We start from the raw sequence: 23443 nt of genomic DNA on the forward strand, positions 1-23443 counted from the left end.
AGTGATCAACATCATGAGCATCAATTGGGAACCAATGACATGTGTCAACCAAGTCAGCAAGCCTGACCACCCGACCCCATTAGTCGCCTCTTATGACAAGCATGGGTTACTGAAGGCCAATATTCTAACCCGGATCTTCACGGGTCCAGACAGAAATGAGGAGGAATGAGAGGCCTACTAGTCATCTACTTTATACAACTCATGGAGTTACTTTGAGGAATATCACCAGAAACCGACATCCAGGGTATGAATACCAGTTCATCCTGATTATGTGTCTAGACTTGTCAGCTCCCTATCCATGCTAGTGGGTATCTCCCAAGTGTAAAATGTCTAAGACCTACATTACTTTGGGCTTTCCTACCTTTCCAAATTTAATCATTTTCATATTTTTAAAATCCAACTCACCCACTCACTGAAAGTGAAATGACTACACAGACATATCCTGCTTACCAAATTGTACTCCTTACTTTGATATAATGCTCATATAACTTCTATTGTCATGTGGACAAAGTATCAGACCTTGGATCAGAATCCCTTCATGTGACTTAATAATATAATTATTTACTTTAATTTAATGTTTGCTACACTGGTATTAAGTGCTGGAGTAAAATAGCTGAATATGTCTGAATATTTTGTGACGACCTTACCAAGACATTCAAAGTAGTGTGACGGTGTGGTGAGGAGAAGCTTGTCCTTCATCTTCTCAGGTCCAACACACTGTGCGATTCCTGGTTCGATGTAGTCACGCTTGATCCAGTCCGACAGCCACTTGAGGTTGCAGTCACAGTACATAGGGTTTCCACCCAGTGCACTACAGAGACACATAGACAAATCAATAACTGGAGTCATGCTTTATATGATTACAAACATTTTCAAGCCAATCAAAATTCAACTGAGGCTTTTTCAAGGCCATATTGACAAATTCAAGGTTTTTCAAGACGACAAAGTCAAGGTGTATACACTTGATAGACATTATATTTTACTGAAGATGTATCAGCATGCTCTAACTATATTGAGTTTATTCATGTTAGCTCATTCTGACTAAATGATTCTGATGGGATAAAGACGTTGCCTTTAGTTATGGGTTTGAACACAATCAAGGGGAGACAATTCTTGACTACATCTGACTTCTACCTACATGTGAGTGAGTGCAACAAGATCCTTGAAGGCATTGTAAGGGATCACAGACAGGTTGTTCCCATGGAGAGACCTGCAAAAACATGAGAAAACTTTCTTTCACATTTACATCACTAAAACCTGACTTATATGTAGTCGGAATATTCTTTTTGGAATTTGTTTGTGTTGAATTAATATATAACAGAAAGGAGCCATAGAATCTCTTCACTGGGTACTGAAGAAATCTAGCCTTACCATAACATTGTAGACTTCCTAGTAATTTTTAATAAGGTCTATAGTTATACACAAACACCATAATCTGATAATTATTGAGATTGGATTGATTTATTTAATATCTGCAACATCAGATTAGCAAGGAACATTGTGAGATCACTGAGTACTGCAATATTCCAGGGTATACTTGCACAAAGCAATCTTAGAGCTATGACAATTGTAACTCCCATACTCCATCATTGACTTAAGATAGTTGTAGCGTTAGGATGGCTTTGTGCAACTGGGCCTAGTACTTACAATATCCTCAGTTCCTTGAGGCCGGAGAAACTGGTGTCCCCCATACACTGGATGTTGTTGTAACTCAGGATCCTGAAACAAAAATACCAGGATTACCATGTGCTTCCTTCCCACCATGATGTAGCTACAGACAGATGACATGAATCATTCTTTGTTAATCGACATACATTATACTTGTTTACTGTGGCGCGTGGTGGCGCGTGGTCCTGTGCTCAAAGCTCAGGTCACAAATCGGTGAAGTTAAGCAGCGTCGAGCTCAGAGAGACCTTGGATGGGTGACCGTGTTTGGCAGCTTGACTCCTGAGAGTTTCTAGGACTTGAGTCCTGCCCCACAACGAAGCACATGTGACACATGTGGTCTCACCTTAGGCAAGTGAGTTTGTTCAAAATTGTCTCTGTTCACCCAGCAGGAAAATGGGTACCCGGTGGAAAAAAGTCATATGACTATAACCTTCTAGCGCCTAACAGGCAGCTTGGGTTATCCAGGGTAATAATGGCCTTGATTGTTAGCGTTATGAGCATACCTAGTGTGGAGTTTGGCGCTATATAAATGGACACATTATTATTATTATTACAATGCTATATGAAACAGTAAATGTAACTTAAACATAATTTAAATCAAATTTAATTGAATGTAACTTGTGGAATAAAAACAGTCTATAATATATATATATATATATATAATAATGACAACAACAATAATAATAATTAGTTTGAATGAGTTTAAATGAAAATAAAAAATATCAAAGAGAATATATTTTTACATGTACTGGTATAATTCCTTAAGATAAACAACAAAGCACTTGATACGCATATTAATATGGTAATTTGCATCAATATAGTTTGGCTTTGCAATATCACTTCTATAAGGATGATGTTCCAGTTCTTCTGAACAATATTTAGTCCTGCAGCTGCTCTAGAGACCGTTAGGACCGATAATGGCAGCTGGTACTTACAGTGTTGATAGCTTGGTCAGATTAGCGAAGATCAGTTCTGGCAGGGTCTCAATATTGTTGTGACTTAAATCCCTGAAATCATAGATAATTTTCATAGAATTTGTATGATCATTTTATTCATATTTATGATAATTATTAAATAAGGTTTTAGGATGACAGGCAGATGATGTCGACAGTATTTATGTATAGCATTTCACGTCAACCTGTCATCATTTGGTGATGGACTAAAAAACTTACAGTTTTTGGAGTTTGGTAAGCAAGCCTATTTCCATTGGGATTTTGGTGATCTCGTTGACGTCAAGATATCTGCAACACAAAGTGAGGGACTTATGCCAGTTAAGAGTTTATAGGGGTGTGTGTTATGAAATACACAATGCTTTTAGACAGTTTGGCATGCATTAGCCTAGTGGTTAAATGGCTGGTTCTTCACATTGAAGGCCTGTGTTTGATTCCCATATCTGGCGTTCCCAGAATGTCCATTCAAGAGGTGTTTTGAAGCAGAAATTAGGTAGCTGTTTGTTTCAGGTCAAGCAAGCAGACATGTCGGTGATTTTCTGGGTGCCTCACAAAATAATGTCTAATCAAAACTGAGTGAGTGAGTATGGTTTTACACCGCTTTTAGAAATATTCTAGCAATTTCGTGGTGGGGGACACCAGAAATGGGCTTCACACATACCGGTAGTACCCATGTGGAGAATCGAACCCAGGTGTTTGGCGTGACAGGCGAACATTTAAACCACTAGGCTACCCCACCGCCCCATCTAATCAAAAGGTAGTATATATGCATATTGATTGAAACCATGTGGAAATTGCACTATGCATTCAGCTATTGAAGAGAGTAGGGCCCCCTAATTCTATCCAGGTCAAACTGTTACTCATACCCGGGCTGCTGGGTTTCAGTATAGTGATAAATATCTGAGACCTGTATCACGTGAGGTCTTCCTCTCACATTACGCTTACATGCTGTGATATGACTAGCATAGACATTAAACCCAACTCACTCACTCACTCTAACTAGTCCTATACTTACAGTTCTGTGGTGTCGAGTGGGATGTACTTCGGGATGTCGGTCATGTCCAGGTGGCTGCAGCGGACCTTGGTGCCGTCACAGGAGCATTTTGGGGACAGTAGGCTCGGGGATCACAACTGTTCTCCTCAACTAGTGGAAAAGATTTTAAAATTGACTTTGATTAAACTTGACATTTTCTTCACAAGAATCAGTCATACATAAACATATTGAACACAAATTAAGGGAAGAGAACCAGTTACAGGAATTGGTGGAAATAACAAGTTGTAGGGAAACATTCTCAACTCACCGATACTGCTGTCCTGACAACATGGTGTTACTCCAGTGTTGCAGCCAATGTCGTTCACCTCTGCAACAAGGATTATTAAATACCAGTCAGAATAATCAATTTTGATATCATTTCAATTCAGTTGTCACCTTAAAGATTAAAAACAATAGTCCTTCTTTCCTCCAAACGTTACCAGGAGGGACCCACATGATCCTTAAGTAAGTTACCATCCATCTGTAGCTGTGACCTACCTTCACAGATAAAGTCTTTCAGCTTCAGGTCCTGTATGGGGGTGTTCTTGAGGGGGTGGGGGGCAGTGCAGGTGGGTGTGCCAGTGATCACATTGCGTCTCTTCAGCCAATCAGAGAGCCAGCCAAGGTGACAATTACAATTGAACGGGTTCGCCATCAAGTTTCTGAAATTACATCACAAAATCTGTATAATCTACATAACAATAATATCAATGCTAAATGACAATAGTTTGAAAATAAGTAAATCTGTACCAGACAAATCTGTGATTCATACTATGAACAAAGTAGATGTTGTTTGGGATACGCTAACACTCAGTCAAACAAGTTTCTTATCCGCAGCATCGATTAATTTGGGGTTACCATGGTAATTGGGACCTTCATAACCTGCAGTTCCAACAGGAGTCACCATATGAACTGATACCCTTTGACATTAATGGTTGCCAATTTTAATTTAAAAAAAAAAAAATTTCAGTTATTCATAAAAACTACTGTTGGTAGCATGTGATCTCCCCAGTGAGACTGGTCATTTATTATAGAGAGGGGCGGGTCAAGGGAAATCAGGGATGGGTCACCAAAAATACTAGAGTCAATATGAGAAGGTATTAAACATAATACACATATTTAGAGAGGGTCATGTCATGAGAAATAGGCATTTTATAACAAAATAAAGTAGTTTGCATTTTGTCTTTTCAGGGAGTCATGAAATCTAGGGTAAGGGAGACAACTCTTGATGGTTACATGGTCATTAACACTGTGGCAGAATGCTTGGACCAGCTCAAAATACACATCAATCAATAGTATTCACAGTCACATAGTTTTATTCTTATAAGATTGAAAATCAACAGCTGGATAACTTGTATTTCCTTCCTACAGTTCCATTTAGAGATAGCATATTCAACCATGAATTTCTTCTCTTCTTGACAGGATAGCATGTACTGGGTGACTATACTCATGTAGTGTTATGTATTGTCAGAATTATTCATTCTTTAACAAATAATACGATGATATCTTGAAGCAGAAGAGCTATCTTGGGGATATCAGGGTTTTTCACCCCTTTTTCATTGTAATTTGGTTGAATGGTTGATGTATAATATTTCTATAATTTTGCATGTGATGAGCTCGATTGTGTCAGTTTTATTAAACTGAAGCAATGGGCAGTGAATTCCAGACTGCAAGAAAAATAGCATGAGGAGAATGGCTAAGTACATGTCACCCAATTTCACAGGTTAAGTTTAAAGGTGTCACTCAGTCAATAATATTTTCTGTGTTGAAGAAAACAGAAGGCATAAATATAAGTACAATTTCTTCCAGTAATGAGATATTTTCTAACAAAGCCATAACTTTGTTTTCAGTAATGGAATATTTTCTCACAAACAATTACTATTTTTCAAAACCTCCCCTCTGTTGGTAGAGTATGGCGATCTTTCAACCTTCTGATAATTAAACTTACTAGAACAAACATGATCACGGCGGAGAATAAACAGATCCCGTCACTACAGACAACTCTGTCCGTACTTGCAACAACAGCTGCTATTGTAAGGAAGTGCACAGTTTGGTAAATCATTCAGGGGGGTGTGAAAACTGTATCGGCAGCCAACACTAACAGCCCTTAGTACTGACACTCCGATAACACTAGAGATGTTGGCAGATGCCTTTATTCCATCACTGACGAGGGAGACAGATCTCGAAGAGCTGGTATGTTTACCCTGATGAAACATCCAGGTAAAACACTTCGTTAGCTCGCAAAACATGCAGGAAATGCCGTTTTTATGGCTCTGTTCGGTAAACTGTATCACAGGTATAAACATTGTTGGTTTGGAAAGGTAGATGGGAAGTTTTGGGAGATTTGCATGTGTATTTTGAAATCCTGTAATGCAGATGTATTATTTTGTTAAATTTCCGAGAATTTACACAATTTTTTTAGACCATGGAGTGCATTCTCAGGTGAAATAGTCTGCTGATACAGTCAAGAACACAAACAGTATTATATCAGTTCATCTTTTAGATACAACTCACTCTCTAAAACCTGAGTCACCAAAAAGTGTGTGTCTATATATGACCTGTTGCTATCTTAACATTATCCTTCATGTTAAAGGTCTCGTTGGTGTAATTTCTTAATTCTGATAGTTCATGAAAAAGTCCTAATATTTCATGAGGGCATACATTTTTTAATGTTAAAGTAATTTTTCAGAGAGTGCGTCTAATTTGTAATAGTCCACCTGTGGTGTTTTCATATATTTCAGATTAATGTTTATCACATTCATATTTCGGTTCCATGATCCGAGTTAATAAACCCTGACATGTACAAGTACCTGCTGTATGAGTTTGTTTCGTTTATTACTGTTGAACACAACATATCTTGGTGACGAGGATGGTGAGTTTTAGTCTGACGTAACCCCCTCTGTTCCTTGCAACCCTTATATAAATATTTTACAAGGAGTGTTGCATACTTTTCCATAGTAGACCTACAACTCACGGCCTAATCTTTGAGACCAGTGAACTAAAGGCAGTCACAGTTTAGATCACAGGGTCCCCAGCCTAACACCAACCAAACATGTTCTTATACGAGTGATTCATTGAGTTGGATCTACTTACAGTGTTGATAGGTAGTGCAGTCTGTCAAAAGCGCCTTGGGTTATACATCGGATCTGGTTGTCATACAGTGATCTGAAAATATATCATACAAAGTCAATAATGCAATTTAATAAAGGTATGAATGAGAAATAACAAAAATACAATAAATTAATTATTAGTTTTTCCTTCAATTTTTAAAAAGTATTTAACTTTTTATACATTTAACAAAAATACGTTTTCATGGTAAAAGTGCATATGAAATGTTGATGTTTCAAATCTTGGCAAATCTTCCCATAGCTGACATCTTTTCTGAATAACATCTGCTGATCAGCAAAATGGGTAATTTTAAAAGATCAATGTACTAGCCTGATTGAAAAGATTGCCATTTTGTATCAGTTGACATGTCACATTTCCACACACTTAGAGTTTCCTTATCCCAAAATCTACATTAAAATACATGAACCTTAAAAAATACTTTTCTCAAAGCTGTAGCTGAAACTATTGAAAGCAATGTTTCTTACAAAATATTTCTTTCAGTAGTGAATATTTATACTTGATTAAAAGAAGGAAAAGGTGATTCAATTTAAAGTTTAACTAGTTTGTTAACTATTTGATAAGATTGTACCAAGTTAGGTATAACACTTTACTCACAACACTCTCAATCGGGGCGTCTCTGTGAACGTAACGTTGTTGATACACGTGATTCTGTTCCCTCGAAGCATCCTATAGTAACAGATATCATACAACATCGTCATGCACGGCAAACACACCACCATCAAACTGAAAGCACAGATTCCCCTCCTTCAAACGCAGATCTGCTAAACCGACCATAATCCTGTTAATGATTAAAAATTACTGCTACATCTTCACCTTGCAGTCACATACGTTTCACATCGTTTATTTCAGAAATGTGATTAATTCAATAATTTCTGCTGAGCGTGCACTTGTCGCTACACATAATGATTAATCTCCGTTATCTCAGTGTCTGGTTATTCCCCAGTCAATATAGCCAGTCTGTTATATAACATGTGTTGAGTGGAAGGTCAGGCAAATTACTGGTGTCAGAGCGTGATATCAATGACTTGAAATAAGTTCGCAAACTGATGAATAGTTTGTCAATGGTTCAGGATAATTCTCGTGAATGCAAAACTTTTCCTAGCATCCCATGGCGTATCGCCAGAGACCATATACCAACTCTGGTATCCTAATAACATCTTCATGACATTTTTTGAGACCTGAACCAAACTAATTTTGGGGAGAGGGAGTGACACATAAAATGTCAGAGGAAAAGGGATCTCTAGATTTGTGAATTTAAAAAAAAATTGTTTAAAAATCAAGAATCTCATAAAGGTGTTGGTACTTTTGACTCCATACATCTCAACTTTTTGGACCATTTCCCAAAGAGTGAGTGAGTATGGTTTTACGCCGCTTTTAGCAATATTCCAGCAATATCATGACGGTGGACACGAGAAAAGGGCTTCACACATTGTACCCATGTGGGGAATCAAACCCGGGTCTTCAGCGTGACGAGCCAACGCTATAACCATTATTTGTTCCAGTGGCATTTTAGAAGTTGCTGGTATAGAGATGACACAACTTTATGGATGATCAACTTCTTTATTTTAACAATAGCGACGTTTCGGTATAGGTTCTTATACCGTTTTCAAGCATATGCCACTGTTAAACTGCTATTGTTAAAATAAAGAAGTTGATCATCCATAAAGTTGTGTCATCGCTATAACCATTAAGCTACTCCACCGCCCCGTATATATTCAGAGACTAAGCGTCAATGTACTGTGGTCACTGAGGGACATTTCACAACTAATGACTACATGGAGTGAGTGAGTGAGTATGGTTTTACGCCGTTTTTAACAATATTCCAGCAATATCACAGCGGGGTACACCAGAAATGGGCTTCACACATTGTGCCCATGTGGGGAATCGAACCCAGGTCTTTGGTGTGACGAGCCAACGCTTTAACCATTAGGCTAGCCATTTCACAAAGACATCTTCATGCTGTGACATCATGACTGTATTAAAGTACTGTAGTCACTATAGCTTCAAACTGGTTGTTACCTGTGGTAGAGGCTACATGGGGTGGAATTATCATCCATACTAACTGTAGCGGAAAAATTCACAATAAAAAAAGGACTTTTCATTGAAACCATCAAATGGTCATTTAGGTCCACTCTTACAACACTGGGGAGAGGAATCATACTTTTTCGGATCATTTCTATAGTATGTATCACCATGACTTCAGGTAAAACTGACCGCCTCCGTGGTGTAGTGGTTCCACCCCGAGCCGAAAGGTCGCGGGTTCGCCATACCAAAAGATGTTAAAATATGGTACTTGTTGGTCCCTGCCTGGCGCTCGGCATTAATGGGTACAACAAGGACTGGTGAACTCGAGTCAGTATAATGTGTCTGAGTGGGGTATTCATGCTTCACTGCGGCATGGTATCTCAGTGGGCTAGCACTATAAAACCAGCTTAAGTCTGGGCTAGTACAAGCAGCCACACATACACATATACACGCATGCACGTCGTCATATGAGCGAAATATTCTCAAGCATGACGTTAAACCCAATTTCACCTCACCTCACCTCAGGTAAAACTGACTGTCTACCAAACCCAGAGGACGATAGGGAGACAAATTCAGGGTACAGGAGCCCAAAGATGGACAAACATGGTACAATGGAGGCTATCCAGTAGCTTGCAACTGTGTTAGGGCAGTTGGATAACTTAGTGGTTTTGGCACTGAGACCTGAGTTTGATTCCCCACATGGGTACAATGTGTGAAGCCCATTTCTGGTGTTCCTCCATCATTATATTCCTAGAATATTGCTTAAAGCGGCGTAAAACTAAACTTCTCACTCACTCTTACAACTATGCTATCTAAGTCTTCTTCTGGCAACATACATGTTCACCATCCTTATTTTCTGTAATCTGTGTTACATAACTGCATAGAATTTGTTTCCGAAACAAACATTACACAAATAGTAATGATCAATACAAAGCACAAGCATACCCATTATATGTCATCTATCATAATATTTACACAGCGGATGCAAGATACAAAACGAAAATATAAAGTAAATTTAATCTTTTCTTTCTTAAGACCTGAAAACAAACATCTTTATCTTCTTTCCACCAGCTTCAAATCTTTCAACAAAGCAAGATATTTAAACAAACAAATTTGGGGGAAATGGGTGACTTTTCCCCTAGATGTTTCACTTACAGAGACTTGACATGCTGCAGACCTCGCAGAGATGCAGAAGAGAGCTGGGTAAGCTTGTTGTTAGTCACCAGTCTAGTAACACACACAAACATGTCATCAAGCGGGGAATAAGAGGGGAGAAGCAACAAAACTAAAAAAAAATATACTCTTTGGTTGTCAGACAAATTGTCAATGACAACTGTGAAACGCTTGGAATAGGTAAGCAGACATTGTTCTGTAGCTATGGCTCGGCTTGTTGCAACAATTAGAGACTGGTTTGTGAAATCTGAGTGTTTTTCAGGTATTTTTTATCATTTACAACGTGTCATACCTCTTATGTGAAACACAGAGCGGGCTGTGATTATGATCTAAAAATCCTTGACATGCAATTAGGAGATTGACAAATTCATAACATATTATGCACTGTAGCCGTAAAACAAACGATAAAAAATATACCGGCTGATTAAGGTCATGTGACGAAACTTTCTTTTTAGAATCAATTCATAATTTGAACGAGGTTATTGACATAATTACTTTACAATGCTTAAAGAATCACCTGGTTTGAATGTGTTTGCCAGTCTGGGTAAAACTGATAATTCCAATGTTCTTTAAAAAAACATCACGCTATCATCAAAATTAAGAGAATTATCTGAAAATAATGCTTCTGATTTTCCAAATTCTTTGAATATCTCTGTAATACCCTTGTTTCACATTACCCTAGATGTCTGATCAATCCTATAGCAGGGATTAAGAAAAGAATAATCCCTAAAAACAGACCTCCTGGATGACATAAAAGCATTCGGTGCCAGCACGATACTCTTACATATTGATACACGCTGATGCCAATAAAGCAGGGATCAAAGTCTTGTACAAGAGCATAACTCACGAAGCAATATGATAGCAATATGATTCATAATTCAAAAGCATTTGAAGACTTCAAACTTGAACAGGCAAAGCAATGTGATATTCCTAATTTGCACACATTCTAAAATCTGCAACTTCATGTCATACTCATGCAACCGTCTTTAAAACAGAACACATTTCAATCCATTTAAGTCATGATAACAATTTCAATCTTAACCATGCTGAAATATAACTGGAATATAGTTCAAAGCAGCATTAAACTGGAAAATAGTTCAAAGCAGCACGCACACAACTGCACGACGACGACGCACTCACTCACTCACTCACTCGCTCACTCACTCATCACGCACCCTATTTACGAAACATTCCATGAATCCCATGGGGCATGATCTGACAGGATGTCTATAGCAGTTGTCAACACCATGTATGCCATAAAGAATCTGGTGTTGCAAGCATGGAGATAAGAGAGCTGTTGAAACATACATCCCTCTTTACTCATTGATATTGACAACACACCCCATAAATCAGCTGTTACGGCAGGAATTCATAACTTACAGGTCTGTTAGTTTTTCTGCCCCTTCGAATGCTCCGTCTTCTATGACATCTATTGCATTATCATTCAAGTCCCTGAAGAAAAAATATATATAAATAAATATAAGATATGAACATGTAAACATGGCGATCTTTTCTCACCTTGTGGATGAAGTGAAAACAAACAGTTTGAAAATATGCTACATTTAATGACCTGGTTGATATGTTCTGTTTATTTCGTCACACAAATACGCCATATCTAAGAGAACATGGAGGTGTGGTGTTACAAGATTTTATGCTGCACTGATATACGATGAGCATGTGCATGAGCCTGGGTTTGTACCATATTGTGTGTGGTGTGTGTGTGTATCTGTGTGTGCATGTGTGTGTACATGCATCCGTGCTTCATAAGGTGGGTAGGTGTGTGTCGGTGTTTGTACCATCAGGTGTGTGTGTGTGAGAGAGAGAGATTGAGAGAGAGAGAGGGAGAGAGATTGAGAGAAAGGGAGAGAGGTTGAGAGAGAAAAAGAGAGATTGAGAGAAAGAAAGAGAGAGAGGGAGGGAGAGATTGAGAGAGGGTGAGAAAAAAAGAGAGAGGGAGGTAGAGATTGAGAGGGTGAGAGATTGAGAGAGAGAAAGAGAGAGAGGGAGGGAGAGATTGAGAGAGGGTGAGAGAGAGAGAGATTGAAAGAGAGAGGAGAGAGAGAGAAAGAGAGATTGAGAGAGAGAGAGAGAGAGGGAGGGAGAGATTGAGAGAGGGTGAGAGATTGAGAGAGAAAGACAGAGAGGAGGAGGGAGAGATTGAGAGAATGGGAGAGAGGTTGAGAGAAAGAGATATTGAGAGAGGGGAGAGAAATTGAGAGAGTGAAACAGACACAGAGAGAGAGAGAGAGAGAGAGAGAAAGAGGTGTGCTATATTATAGCACTAATCCCCTGAGATACCATGTTTCAATTTCATATGAGTACCTCACACAGTAACAGTGTACCGGTCCAGTCCTTGTTTCATACCATCAATATTGACCGTCACGCAAGGTAACAACAAGTACAAATCTTAGAAGACAATATTTTGAACTCTTAACAAACTCTCTTCCATGCATTGACCTCACTTTTTGCATTTATACCACCCCACATCAGACTGACTGAGTATGGGTTTACGCCATTTATAGCACTATTCCAGCAATATCACGGTGAGGGACACCAGAAATGGGCTTCACAAATTGTACCCATGTGGGGAATCGAACCCCGGCCGGTGGCGTGACAAGTGAACGCTTTAACCACTCCCCCAACCAGAGGAGAAAGAGTGAGGTATTAATAACTTGTTTTTGCGATGAAATGATGAAAGACTTAACCTAGACTTGCTATAGGCTGTCGATACAAGTATCTATGCAAGGTCAACAGGCAAGGCTCATAGCTTTATTTCATGTTTAAGTGTTAAAACAGTGCTCAAAATCCCATCTCAATTATCCATTTCAAAAACATCCTTTCTACGAACACTGACACTTTCTGATAAAAGTGCAACAGAATATATGAAATAAATAAAAGTCAAGCATGTCGTGACAACGATAAAACCACGTGGGACACACCATACCACACACAGAATACCCCTAGGTCACTGTAATAATGATTGCCTAAGTGTTTTGCCAGATTCCACAGTCTTTAACACGACAAGTCTGCTGCTATAAATTTGGAAAAGCAGGCTTTTTCTTTGACCCTGAAAATCCCGATCTGACTCCACGATCTTATCAAGATGCACTGATTAAATATTTTCACTGCAGCAGGGTGTTTTGTCAGTGTGAAATCTCCCCAGAGTTGACAAGAAAATCTCAGACAAGGAGTTTTTCTCAGTTCAAGCTGTGAAAGATAGGTTGTGTTTTGATGTCTGCTAAGTGATAAAACATTTGTTTAAATTATAAAGTTCAAGATTAAGAGAAACGTATAATCTGTCAACCAAATATGTACTTATTAACTTCTAAAAATATCTTATCATTTGAAGTCAATTTACAAGTAATTTGTCAAAATCATTTCGATAAAAATAGTTCAAAGCAAATCCAAGTAAATATTTATATTTCTTATCTCATATCAACTGAATATTATTGATACACCCCATCATCAAACTTAATGACTATTCTATTTATACACACAAACATATTCTACTTTACTTGACCTTTAAAAATTATGTCTGGCATAAGTATAAAATATATAAATTCTGTGAAATAAAATCACATGTGTTAGTATTTTCAAGTTTCATTAATTTCAGACAGCATAAATTTAGAATCCAAATTTCCTCTTGCTAAACATTTCTCATCATTATCTGAAATATTTGACACCATATGGAAATTACAAATTATGTTAATAGTTTCCAGTTGTCTTGAAAGTAGTATCCCTCCATTATAAAAAGTAAACACTACTTTCCAGATGACTGATGCTACTTACAACATGAGTAGCTTGAGATGGAGACTTCGCCTGGTAAATCTAAACACTTCTTACCTACATGTTGAAAGATAAAAACTTGTCTATATGGACCTGGCGATCTGTTTTAAATTGGAATGTAATGAATGCTAGGGTTGGCTCATACATGTTCATGGCAAATAAACAGTGTCACTTGAACTCCTGATAAACTCTCAACTGACAAATTACTACCCATATCTCTATATCGTTTAGAATATATACAAGCACATTTTGAATGTGGAAATAATTATTATTAATCATATTTTCAACCTTAAGATAAAATTATGCATACATTAAGAATGAAACATGAGCATTTTTCACCATCTTTCATTTGATATTAAATTTGAAATTTCAATGTTGGAAATAATGCATTTTTGACAGCTTTACATTTTAAAGGCTTCATAATTTTTTGATACCACAGAAATACCATACAAGTCCAGAACATGGAAGAGCATTTAATGGAAACAAAAAATATCCAAACTAGAGTTGCCATCGAAAAAACAAGTAATTGTAGCTAAAAATAGAAAATGAAAATGAATAACTTATTGTCCAGAAGACGGTTTTCTTTAGCCATTATTTTGGTCCCTTAAACAAAAATGTATTTATCCGTCTTTTTCCTTTCAGCTAAACTTGCCATGAATTTTAGAAACACTCATCTACAGAGGGCAGTTTCCTCATTATCTGACAATACAATACTCCCTTACTCAGCTGTTTACTCAAATCATACAACGGCGCCATTCATCCATTCGGAAAAAGTAAACATATTCTTTACTTCACACCACATTTTTTGTGGCTGCTAAGTCGTCTTCAACAGGAAAAAGACACGATTCCAAAACAAATGCCACATAATCTGCCGTATCCGAAAAATTTGTCAAAGTTTATTCAGCAAATGTTAGAAATGTCTCGCCAAAGTTGAGAAACTGTTACGACAAAGACTTCAAAGCCTGAGCAAACAGTGTGGAGCTCTTAGCAGTGTGGTGACAACGCTGTGTGGAGATTCCACTTGCGCAAGGTGTAATTGGCGCATACGACTGTCAACAAACCATGAGCTTTAGTTTGATCTCCCACGTTAGTCGAGGTACGACATCACATATACTTCTGCTGGATCAAAATTTATCATTTAGAATTTTATGTCAGAAATACTTTCAAGAATTATGAAAGTTACTTCTTAATTATCACATTTATAAGTTTAGTTGTGTGTCACAAGAATGTTTTTTTTTCACTTTCCACCTTCCATATTCTCCCCAAGGAGCTGAGAATGAAAATCAAATACTAGTATACTGATCCTTTGATTTGGGTAATAATTATAGACTTTGAACAAGCCATTATGTTGTGTGGAAACAATGGAAAATAAATGGCCTTATTTTCATCAGAACATAAGGAATTAAGTAAACTTGAAAATACATAGCTACATACAGATTAGTGATTAATACCCTTGCTGTTGAGGCTTGTCGTAAGAGGTGACTAACGGGATCGGGTGGTCAGGCTCGCTGACTTGGTTGACACATGTCATCGGTTCCCAATTGAGCATATCGATGCTCATGCTGTTAATCACTGGATTGTCTGGTCCAGACTTGATTATTTACAGACCGCCGCCATGTAGCTGGAATATTGCTGAATGCAGCATAAAACTAAACTAAACTCACTCACTCACTGTTGAGATTTTTTAGCTGAGAAAAAAAATCGCAATTTATCTACGACTATACTTATTCTCCCTCCATAATTAACATAAGAATGTTGACGCAGTCTACCCCATCAATGAGGCACAGAATCAATTTATCTACAAGCTCTAAAATGAAAATAGAACAAGATGTGAAAGATCAGATCAGCACTACACAGAATTTATCTCACGTTATCAAGCACATGTTCACCAAGCTTCCGCCTCCCCCTAGATTTAACCACCTGTCCCCCCTCCTACTAACCACCTGTCCGAGCAAGAGGTGTGATATCACAGATCTACCCCTCATGGCTTCTCTGAAGCAATGGCTGCTTGGCAAATGTCTGTGACCTTGAAGTGACTGAACTTTCTCGCTTGCCTTTGTGTTTCACCTCCAGTGAAAATATTTTAATCTTCTCCACAGTTTCTCTTTTGCCACCAGTTACAAAACATTTCAAACTTTGCAGCCACCACTTGTGAAAACATACATTCTCTTGCGTTTTACTGGGTGTTATTTAACTAAATGGCAAGCTTGTTTGCCTACCAGATGTGAAAAATATCTTTTTGATAAGACTTGACAGTTCTGCAGTTGTTCTGCAATCTTGGTGAGCATTGTGTGTCTCACTAACAGGTGTCTGTGTGGAAAATCATGGCTAAAATGCTGTATACGAATATTGTATACAAATGTTGTATACGAATATTGTATACAAATGCTGTATACGAATGTTGCATACAAATGTTGTACATGTATACGAATGTTGCATACAAATGTTGTATTAGACATATTGTGTATGAACTTGTATACAAATGTTGTACATGTATACGAATGTTGTATGTATACGAATATTGTGTATGAACTTGTATACAAATGTTGTACATGTATACGAATGTTGCATACAAATGTTGTATTAGAGATATTGTGTATGAACTTGTATACAAATGTTGTACATGTATACGAATGTTGTATACAAATGTTGTATGTATACGAATATTGTGTATGAACTTGTATACAAATGTTGTACATGTATACGAATGTTGTATACGAATGTTGTATGTATACGAATATTGTGTATGAACTTGCATACAAATGTTTACATGCATACAAATGTTGCATACAAATATTGTTTACAAATATTGAATATTTATGTTGTTTACAAATGTTTCCTTGATGGGCATCTTAGAAGTTGGGGTGATGAAGAATGCTGATGCTATTTATGGATATACAACTTCTTTGTTGTGAAAGGTGACGTTTCGACATAGATTCTAATGTACTTATTCATCATTTACTTGACAACGACATTAGAATCTATGTCGAAACGTCACCTTTCACAACAAAGAAGTTGTACATCCAGAAAAAGTATCATCATTCTTGATGCAAATGTTGTATACTATTGTTGTACATAATGCTGTGTATGAACATTGTTCACAAATATTGTATATTAATGTTGTATACAAATGTTGCATATAAATGCTGTATACTTACAGTATTTGCAGATTGGGTAGCTTTTTCTTGAATATTCCATCATTCTTAATTCGATTTATTTCATTATTTTCCAGTTTTCTGAAACAATACCAATAACACAGTTCAACATTGAAACAAGTAGAATACAAAAATCATATTTAATAGGTAAATCATGTTTTTGTTTAAAAAGAAACACCTCACACGTTCTTCTACAGTGATTGACGTCATGAGCACTGATCTACACAATACCGCAGTGAAGCTGCCACGACAGTAACTATAGAAACAGTAAAAATGTTTTGGTTGGTTGGTTTGTTGTTTAACGCCTCACTCAGCTATATTCCAGCTATATGGCGGCAGTCTGTAAATAATCGAGTCTGGACCAGACAATCCACTGATCAACTGCAAGAAATAAAACTTGGCTGTTGCTGAACTTCTTTTGATGAGTATATACAACCAAAACAGTTACACATTTATTTAAATCCATCATTTATTTAAATCCATCATTTAAGTAGGCCACAGCAATAAAGTTTGCTTTTGTTGAACAGCATAACAAATGCCAGTTTTAACATCTAGGCTACCCCCACGACCAAAGCAGTGATAAATACAACTCATATACAGAACTGATTTGATAACAAGTCATTGCTTACAATTCAGTTGTATACATGGGCAGTTCCTTGGGGATATATTTTAGCCCGCGCCCTGAACAGTCCACAGTTGTTCCGAGGCATACACACTCCCGCGGACATTCCCGATCTATCATACAGTTCCCTGCATTCTTTGTTCTGTGAGCTTCGGAGCCTGAAATTGACAACACTAAAATTGGCTATTGCCGATTTGTCAACATGTAAAAACTGACCCAACCTGGAGGTTCTTTATTTTAATGATTTAAAAAATGTCTGATTACAGATGAAGTATACATATTGAAATATCTAAAAATATTTGTGTTATCATAGATATTTTTGAATAAAAATGAACAGGAATATCATGTATAGAAGATTTGTTTTTTGGGAATATCGACACATCATACAGCTGATAAGGGCTGGGGTTGTTACATTTAGCTTAACAAAACAACATCGTTTTGAAGAACATTGTTTCCATGCACACTTATGAATTATTTTATTTCCATGCTGGTTAGGTAGATTTATTTGTGAACGAGGGTTACAAAATAACGTTTCTTCGAACAACACTTAACACGAAGAGAGGACAGGATCATTAGTGGAATAATTCTACGTATTAAAGTTTTGAAAATATTTGGATACACTGTCAAAGAATATCGCAGAATTGACAGAAAATGGTTGCAGAGACAATAGGGATAGCAACGAGATTTAATCTAAGGTGAACAAAATACGTGTGGGATTTTTTTGAGTGGGACGATTGTCTTGGGAAACTTATCGTATCCCATGCAATAGCTGTCGATCTCCCATCATGCAGTGCGTCGGCTCAAAACGTCTTTCTTCTGCTTCGTAAGCCACAGGGATTCTGGGGTTACTGACAACAGATCCACATGATGCTAAGCTAGTAAACGAAATAAACATAATGCAGAATGTTAGGAACAAAATAAAAAGCACTCAAATCTCAAGACACCTTTACATTTGAACTTGTTCGCTCGAACATGTCCGATCTTCTTCCTGCGCATCCTGCGAGGCGTCTCACAGCGTGCACCGCTTGTCTCGATGGGATGGTCGTGAAGGTACTCTGAGAGCCAGTGAAGATTACAATCGCAAATAAACGGATTCCGAGCAAGATGTCTGAAAGGAAAACCACAATCATCAGATAACTTGTCAATCAATTCCATAAAATATATTTGCCTTCCTAATTTTTTGGGTACAAATTTGGCTGATTTGTGGGAAAGATGTACATTACTCTGAACTCTATGTTCTGACACTGATAAACCATTTTTCAAGAAGGGTGTGCTCTGTGATATTGTCAGTCATACCGATCCTAACTGGTATATCCAGCACAGCTCACTTAAGTCCATAAAAGTTGGCAAGACTTGATTACTGCACTTTTCTAAACCGTGATATTACCGCCTATAAGCCTACTAGCAGTCAATGGAAAACAAGAGACTGGGCTTTGTTTTTATGATATTGTATTTATATAATAATATTAAGCGACTGTATTTTCTGTAATATCTGCATTTAAGAGACTGGATTTTAATCTGAAAAGGAACAAGTTATATGGATTGACAACTTCTTTATTACAATAGAATAGATGTAATGTTTCCGTGTAGATGCCAACACTGTTATCAAGCAAGTAACAACCTTCATCATACCAACATTTAAAATGCCACTTAAAGACATTAGATTTGAGTCTATTTATGATATATTAACATTCATATTTAATTGAGTCTGGACCAGACAATCCGGTGATCAACTTTAATACAGGTGCATGTCATATGCGAAGTGGATTAATTCACTTTGGGGATAACAAATGGTAACTTTGGGGATAACAAATGGTAACTTTGGGGATAACAAATGGTAACTTTGGGGATAACAAATGGTAACTATGGGGATAACAAATGGTAACTTTGGGGATAACAAATGGTAACTTTGGGGATTACAAATGGTAACTTTGGGGATAACAAATGGTAACTTTGGGATAACAAATGGTAACTTTGGGGATAACAAATGGTAACTTTGGGGATAACAAATGGTAACTTTGGGGATAACAAATGGCAACTTTGCGGATAACAAATGGTAACATTTTCATATCATAGTTTACATTTCCTATACAGAAGCAGAAATCATCGAAGATAGAATTATCAAATTTATGGTAATAATTTTGTAATCCCAAGTCATTCACAAATGAGGTTTTCTTTGATTTTCTTGACACTATCATCATTAATTAATCATCTCTGAATGTGGGGAAAATGATTAAATGTCAAACATGAGAAATAATGGGTAAATGATTTAATCAGATACAGATAGCTTCCCCTCTGAATATAATTAACAAAAATCTTAAAAAATGGGAAATAACATCAAAGAAAATATCAAAAACTATCCCACTAGTATCCTCGGATGCCTAATAAAATAACTTGAAAATCATGAAGCAAATTTAAATTGAGTTTTTCTTCTGCTTAAATTCACATTTAAAAGTTTTCTCAAAACAACTGTGAAATATGACCTGGGAACATCAAGGCCCATTTTAAGTCAATTTATCACGTAATTGGCTAAAAAGAACTAACGACTGGTCAGAATTCTTTTAATTCACAGAACAACCCGACACCCAACACACGTCCTGTACAACCTGAAACTTTGAGTACATTGGCATTTCTATCCTGCATCAAATTAGACAGATAGTCGACCCCATATCTCTGATGACACATGCTTGTCAATGGCAGGATGAGAAAGGGTTTTAATCATCACTTAGGCCCATTTAATCATGGGCTGGAAGGGATGGGAGGAACACATTCAGGTCTTCCAGCAGGTCATGTTGATAGGACCTGATTGGTGCACTGTCCTTTAAGTGATGCGGTTTTCGACGCTGGTGTTTAACTGGGATTATGATGCAGGGTTTTCGACGCTGGTGTTTGTACAACTGGGATTATGAATTGCCATATCAACTGCCGAACTAGGGAACTTATTTATCATGTTTACTTGCTGAGTGAAATATGAAAATATTTCTTCAAGTTCTCTTTTTCGAAAATGTCCACTCTTGAATCTGATGAAGAGATATAAAAATGTTGATAGAACCTGATTGGTGCACGGACCTTTCAGCAATGAGGTTTTAGAAGCCAGTGTTTGTATATTTGGGATTACATATTGTCATATCATCTGGCAAACTTATTTATCATGTTTACTTTCAGTCAAAAAAGAAAATATTTCTTCAAGGTCTCTTGTTGAAAAAGATTACTTTTGACCTTATGACGAAATGCATTTCTACACTGATCCCTTGCTACTGGTCCCATCAGTATGGCACAGTCTTGGTTACAGACTGTGGTATAGACTGTCTCACAGTCCCTGAACCATATTATTTTCCCTACTGCCCAGCCCTTCCTGCCATGCTAAAGCCTTAAATGAAGCAAGTCTAGATTTCTTCAGGTTCTGGTCTCCCAGGGGCTCCTTTTCAATTTAAATGGATTTATTTGTTGATATCAAAATTATATATATTCAGAGACTAAGCATTAGTCTCACTGTGGTAATGCATGGCAAATTGAGACACATTTTGAAAAAACTCAGCTTTACATGACATGGTAAAGGGGGAAACTTATGGATGTCAACTTTTGTAACAAGAGGAACATGACGTTTTAGAGTATGTTCTTACTCCTTCATCAGGGCTCCAGATAATTTTTCAACATCAGGAGTACGTACTCCTTATTTTTGAAATATAGGAGTACTGGAAAAACTTTTAGAGTACTGAATTGAATTTAATGGAGTATGTGATCGTTTCATATATGCACCACAACATTGCTACTCTTGTGTAAACAGGTAAAAAACAATAAAACAATACTTTTTTCAGATAAATACGTCTGTAAATGATTCTAAGACCATACACCACTGCTGTGGTGCATATCTGCTACTGTTTCTAAATTATTTCCTACCGTATCGTGCATATTTTTTATCCGTACATACGCCGATACGGCCCTTATCTGGAGCCCTGCCTTCATCATATTCAGACTCCATATCCATAAATATTCCCCTTTCATATGTATCTCTTCTAAATGCCATTCAAAGATTCACGGACAGAGTATTGGTGTTCACTGTTCATGTGTATTAAATGGTTCAAATTGCATAGTCTAAAGTTTATTGATAAATAGACCTAACAATCTGTAAAAAAAAGCGTAGAAGATATGATTGTTCAATGAATGTATATTCTTTTTAATTTATAAATTCATACACCCAATAATCCTGCAATAAACACAAACAGGGCTATCATTCTTAATAAGCAATTGTTTTGATGGAAGAAACGCAGTAGGGAAATTCATGCTTGGTCTTGTATTTAAAGAACATTCTTTGACAACATCAGAGGAGCATTGGCTAGCCGGGTGGTTAAAGTGTTTGCTCAGGACACCAAGGAACAGGGTTGGATTCCCTCACTGGGAAAGAGTGTGAAGCTCATTTGTAGTGGTTCCCACCATGATATTGCTGTGAAGCTCATTTGTGGCAATATTTCCCACCAGAAATGATATAACCATGCTGGAATATTGCTAAATGCGCCTCTAAATGCAGCGTAAGACCATACACAGTCACAACATAGGTACCAAATGACAATGCCAGAATGAAAGGAGTTGAAAGATCAGAAAACAAAACTGGGTATCGATATTTGTGACATTTAAGGATATTATGCTTTCAGCAATTAGTAAGTCTGTTATTTTGACAAAAGTCCTGAGTTGGTTCTACACAGTTCAGTTAAAGCCATTTCAGAACCCTAAAGCTAAGGTACTCCATGACTGCTTCTTCAATTTTTATAACATTTTAACCATGTTTCATAAAATACATGAAAAGAATAAAACACAGAATTCTAACAATCTTCTAACTATAATTCATAAAATAAAATACAGAAATTGAATAATCTAAATTTTAAAAAATCAGTTTTATTTAGAACCAAACCTCAAGTTAAGCACCCTCTTAACCAGGACATGCAAACCAATAAAATCAGGTTGACATAATCTCCAAGAGTTATCCGAAAATCACACTGCTGTTTGTCAAACAAAGTCCTCCTTGCTGACTAACAGAATTCATTTAAAAAGATTAAAGGAGATAAATTTTCAGGATGTTTCGGATATTTTAACTGAGCCGTTATCTCACGCTGACAAGGACTGGCAAGTGAATAATCTAACTTCATGTCATCAGATGCATGTCGGACTTTAAGTCCTCCTAACTCCTTAGGGAAATTTCAGATTTAATCATCACAGCCTTTCTGTCTAATTTGTCCATCTCCTAACATGTCCACCTCCCTAAAAAACACATCAGCTTTTAGGCTCCAAGCCGGCCCCTAAAATGTGATTAGATGAGTCATGGGTGACTAATACATCCTATCATGCCTGTTGCTCGATTCAACAAGTTTATTAACTCACAGCTGTGGCCCTGTCTGGCCAAATACCATCAATACAGATCCCTAAATCAAACCCTCGAAGGAGCCTCTAGCTGGCATGATAGAATCTGGGGCCGATCCACAATACAAAGCATTTGTAGCATTGATATTCATAAGCCTATGATAAACTTATACTTACGATTGCTTGTAATGCTCAAACGCTTTGTGGATGGGGACCCTGTTACCAAATGGGATGATTTTTTACACTCTTGCAAGAATTATAGAATCTGGGCCCAGACCTACAAAGCATCCATAGCACTACGATATTTATAAGCCAATGATAAAATATACACTTGCGATTGCTTGTAATGCTATGGAAACTTTGTCGATCGGGCCCTAGATTCTATAATACTGGCAACAACCTCCTCCAAGGGTTTGATTTAGGGAACTGTGTTAACATATGGGATGATTTTAAACACATATCGCCTTAAAGGATCTTGTGAAGACATGCACTGGATTTATCAAGAAACAATTTTGTTAAAATATTCACAAAGTACTGACATGACATG

General features: G+C 37.2%; 1 protein-coding gene across 1 annotated transcript in view; it reads right to left on the minus strand.

Annotated features, from left to right (window-relative positions):
• The window catches only part of LOC124272636 (protein slit-like), a 179828-nt gene that overhangs the window by 10437 nt on the left and 145948 nt on the right, over positions 1–23443 (minus strand). The window contains 16 exon segments of the mRNA XM_046707833.1: positions 648–811; positions 1139–1210; positions 1648–1719; positions 2604–2675; positions 2841–2909; positions 3634–3721; positions 3724–3762; positions 3920–3979; positions 4150–4313; positions 6745–6816; positions 7375–7446; positions 9961–10032; positions 11359–11430; positions 16923–17000; positions 17549–17699; positions 18492–18649. Coding sequence (XP_046563789.1) covers positions 648–811; positions 1139–1210; positions 1648–1719; positions 2604–2675; positions 2841–2909; positions 3634–3721; positions 3724–3762; positions 3920–3979; positions 4150–4313; positions 6745–6816; positions 7375–7446; positions 9961–10032; positions 11359–11430; positions 16923–17000; positions 17549–17699; positions 18492–18649 — 1475 coding nt within the window.

The sequence above is a fragment of the Haliotis rubra genome, unplaced genomic scaffold, assembly GCF_003918875.1.
Source record: "Haliotis rubra isolate DU_JTF1 unplaced genomic scaffold, ASM391887v1 Scf171, whole genome shotgun sequence".
Classification (NCBI taxonomy): domain Eukaryota; kingdom Metazoa; phylum Mollusca; class Gastropoda; order Lepetellida; family Haliotidae; genus Haliotis; species Haliotis rubra.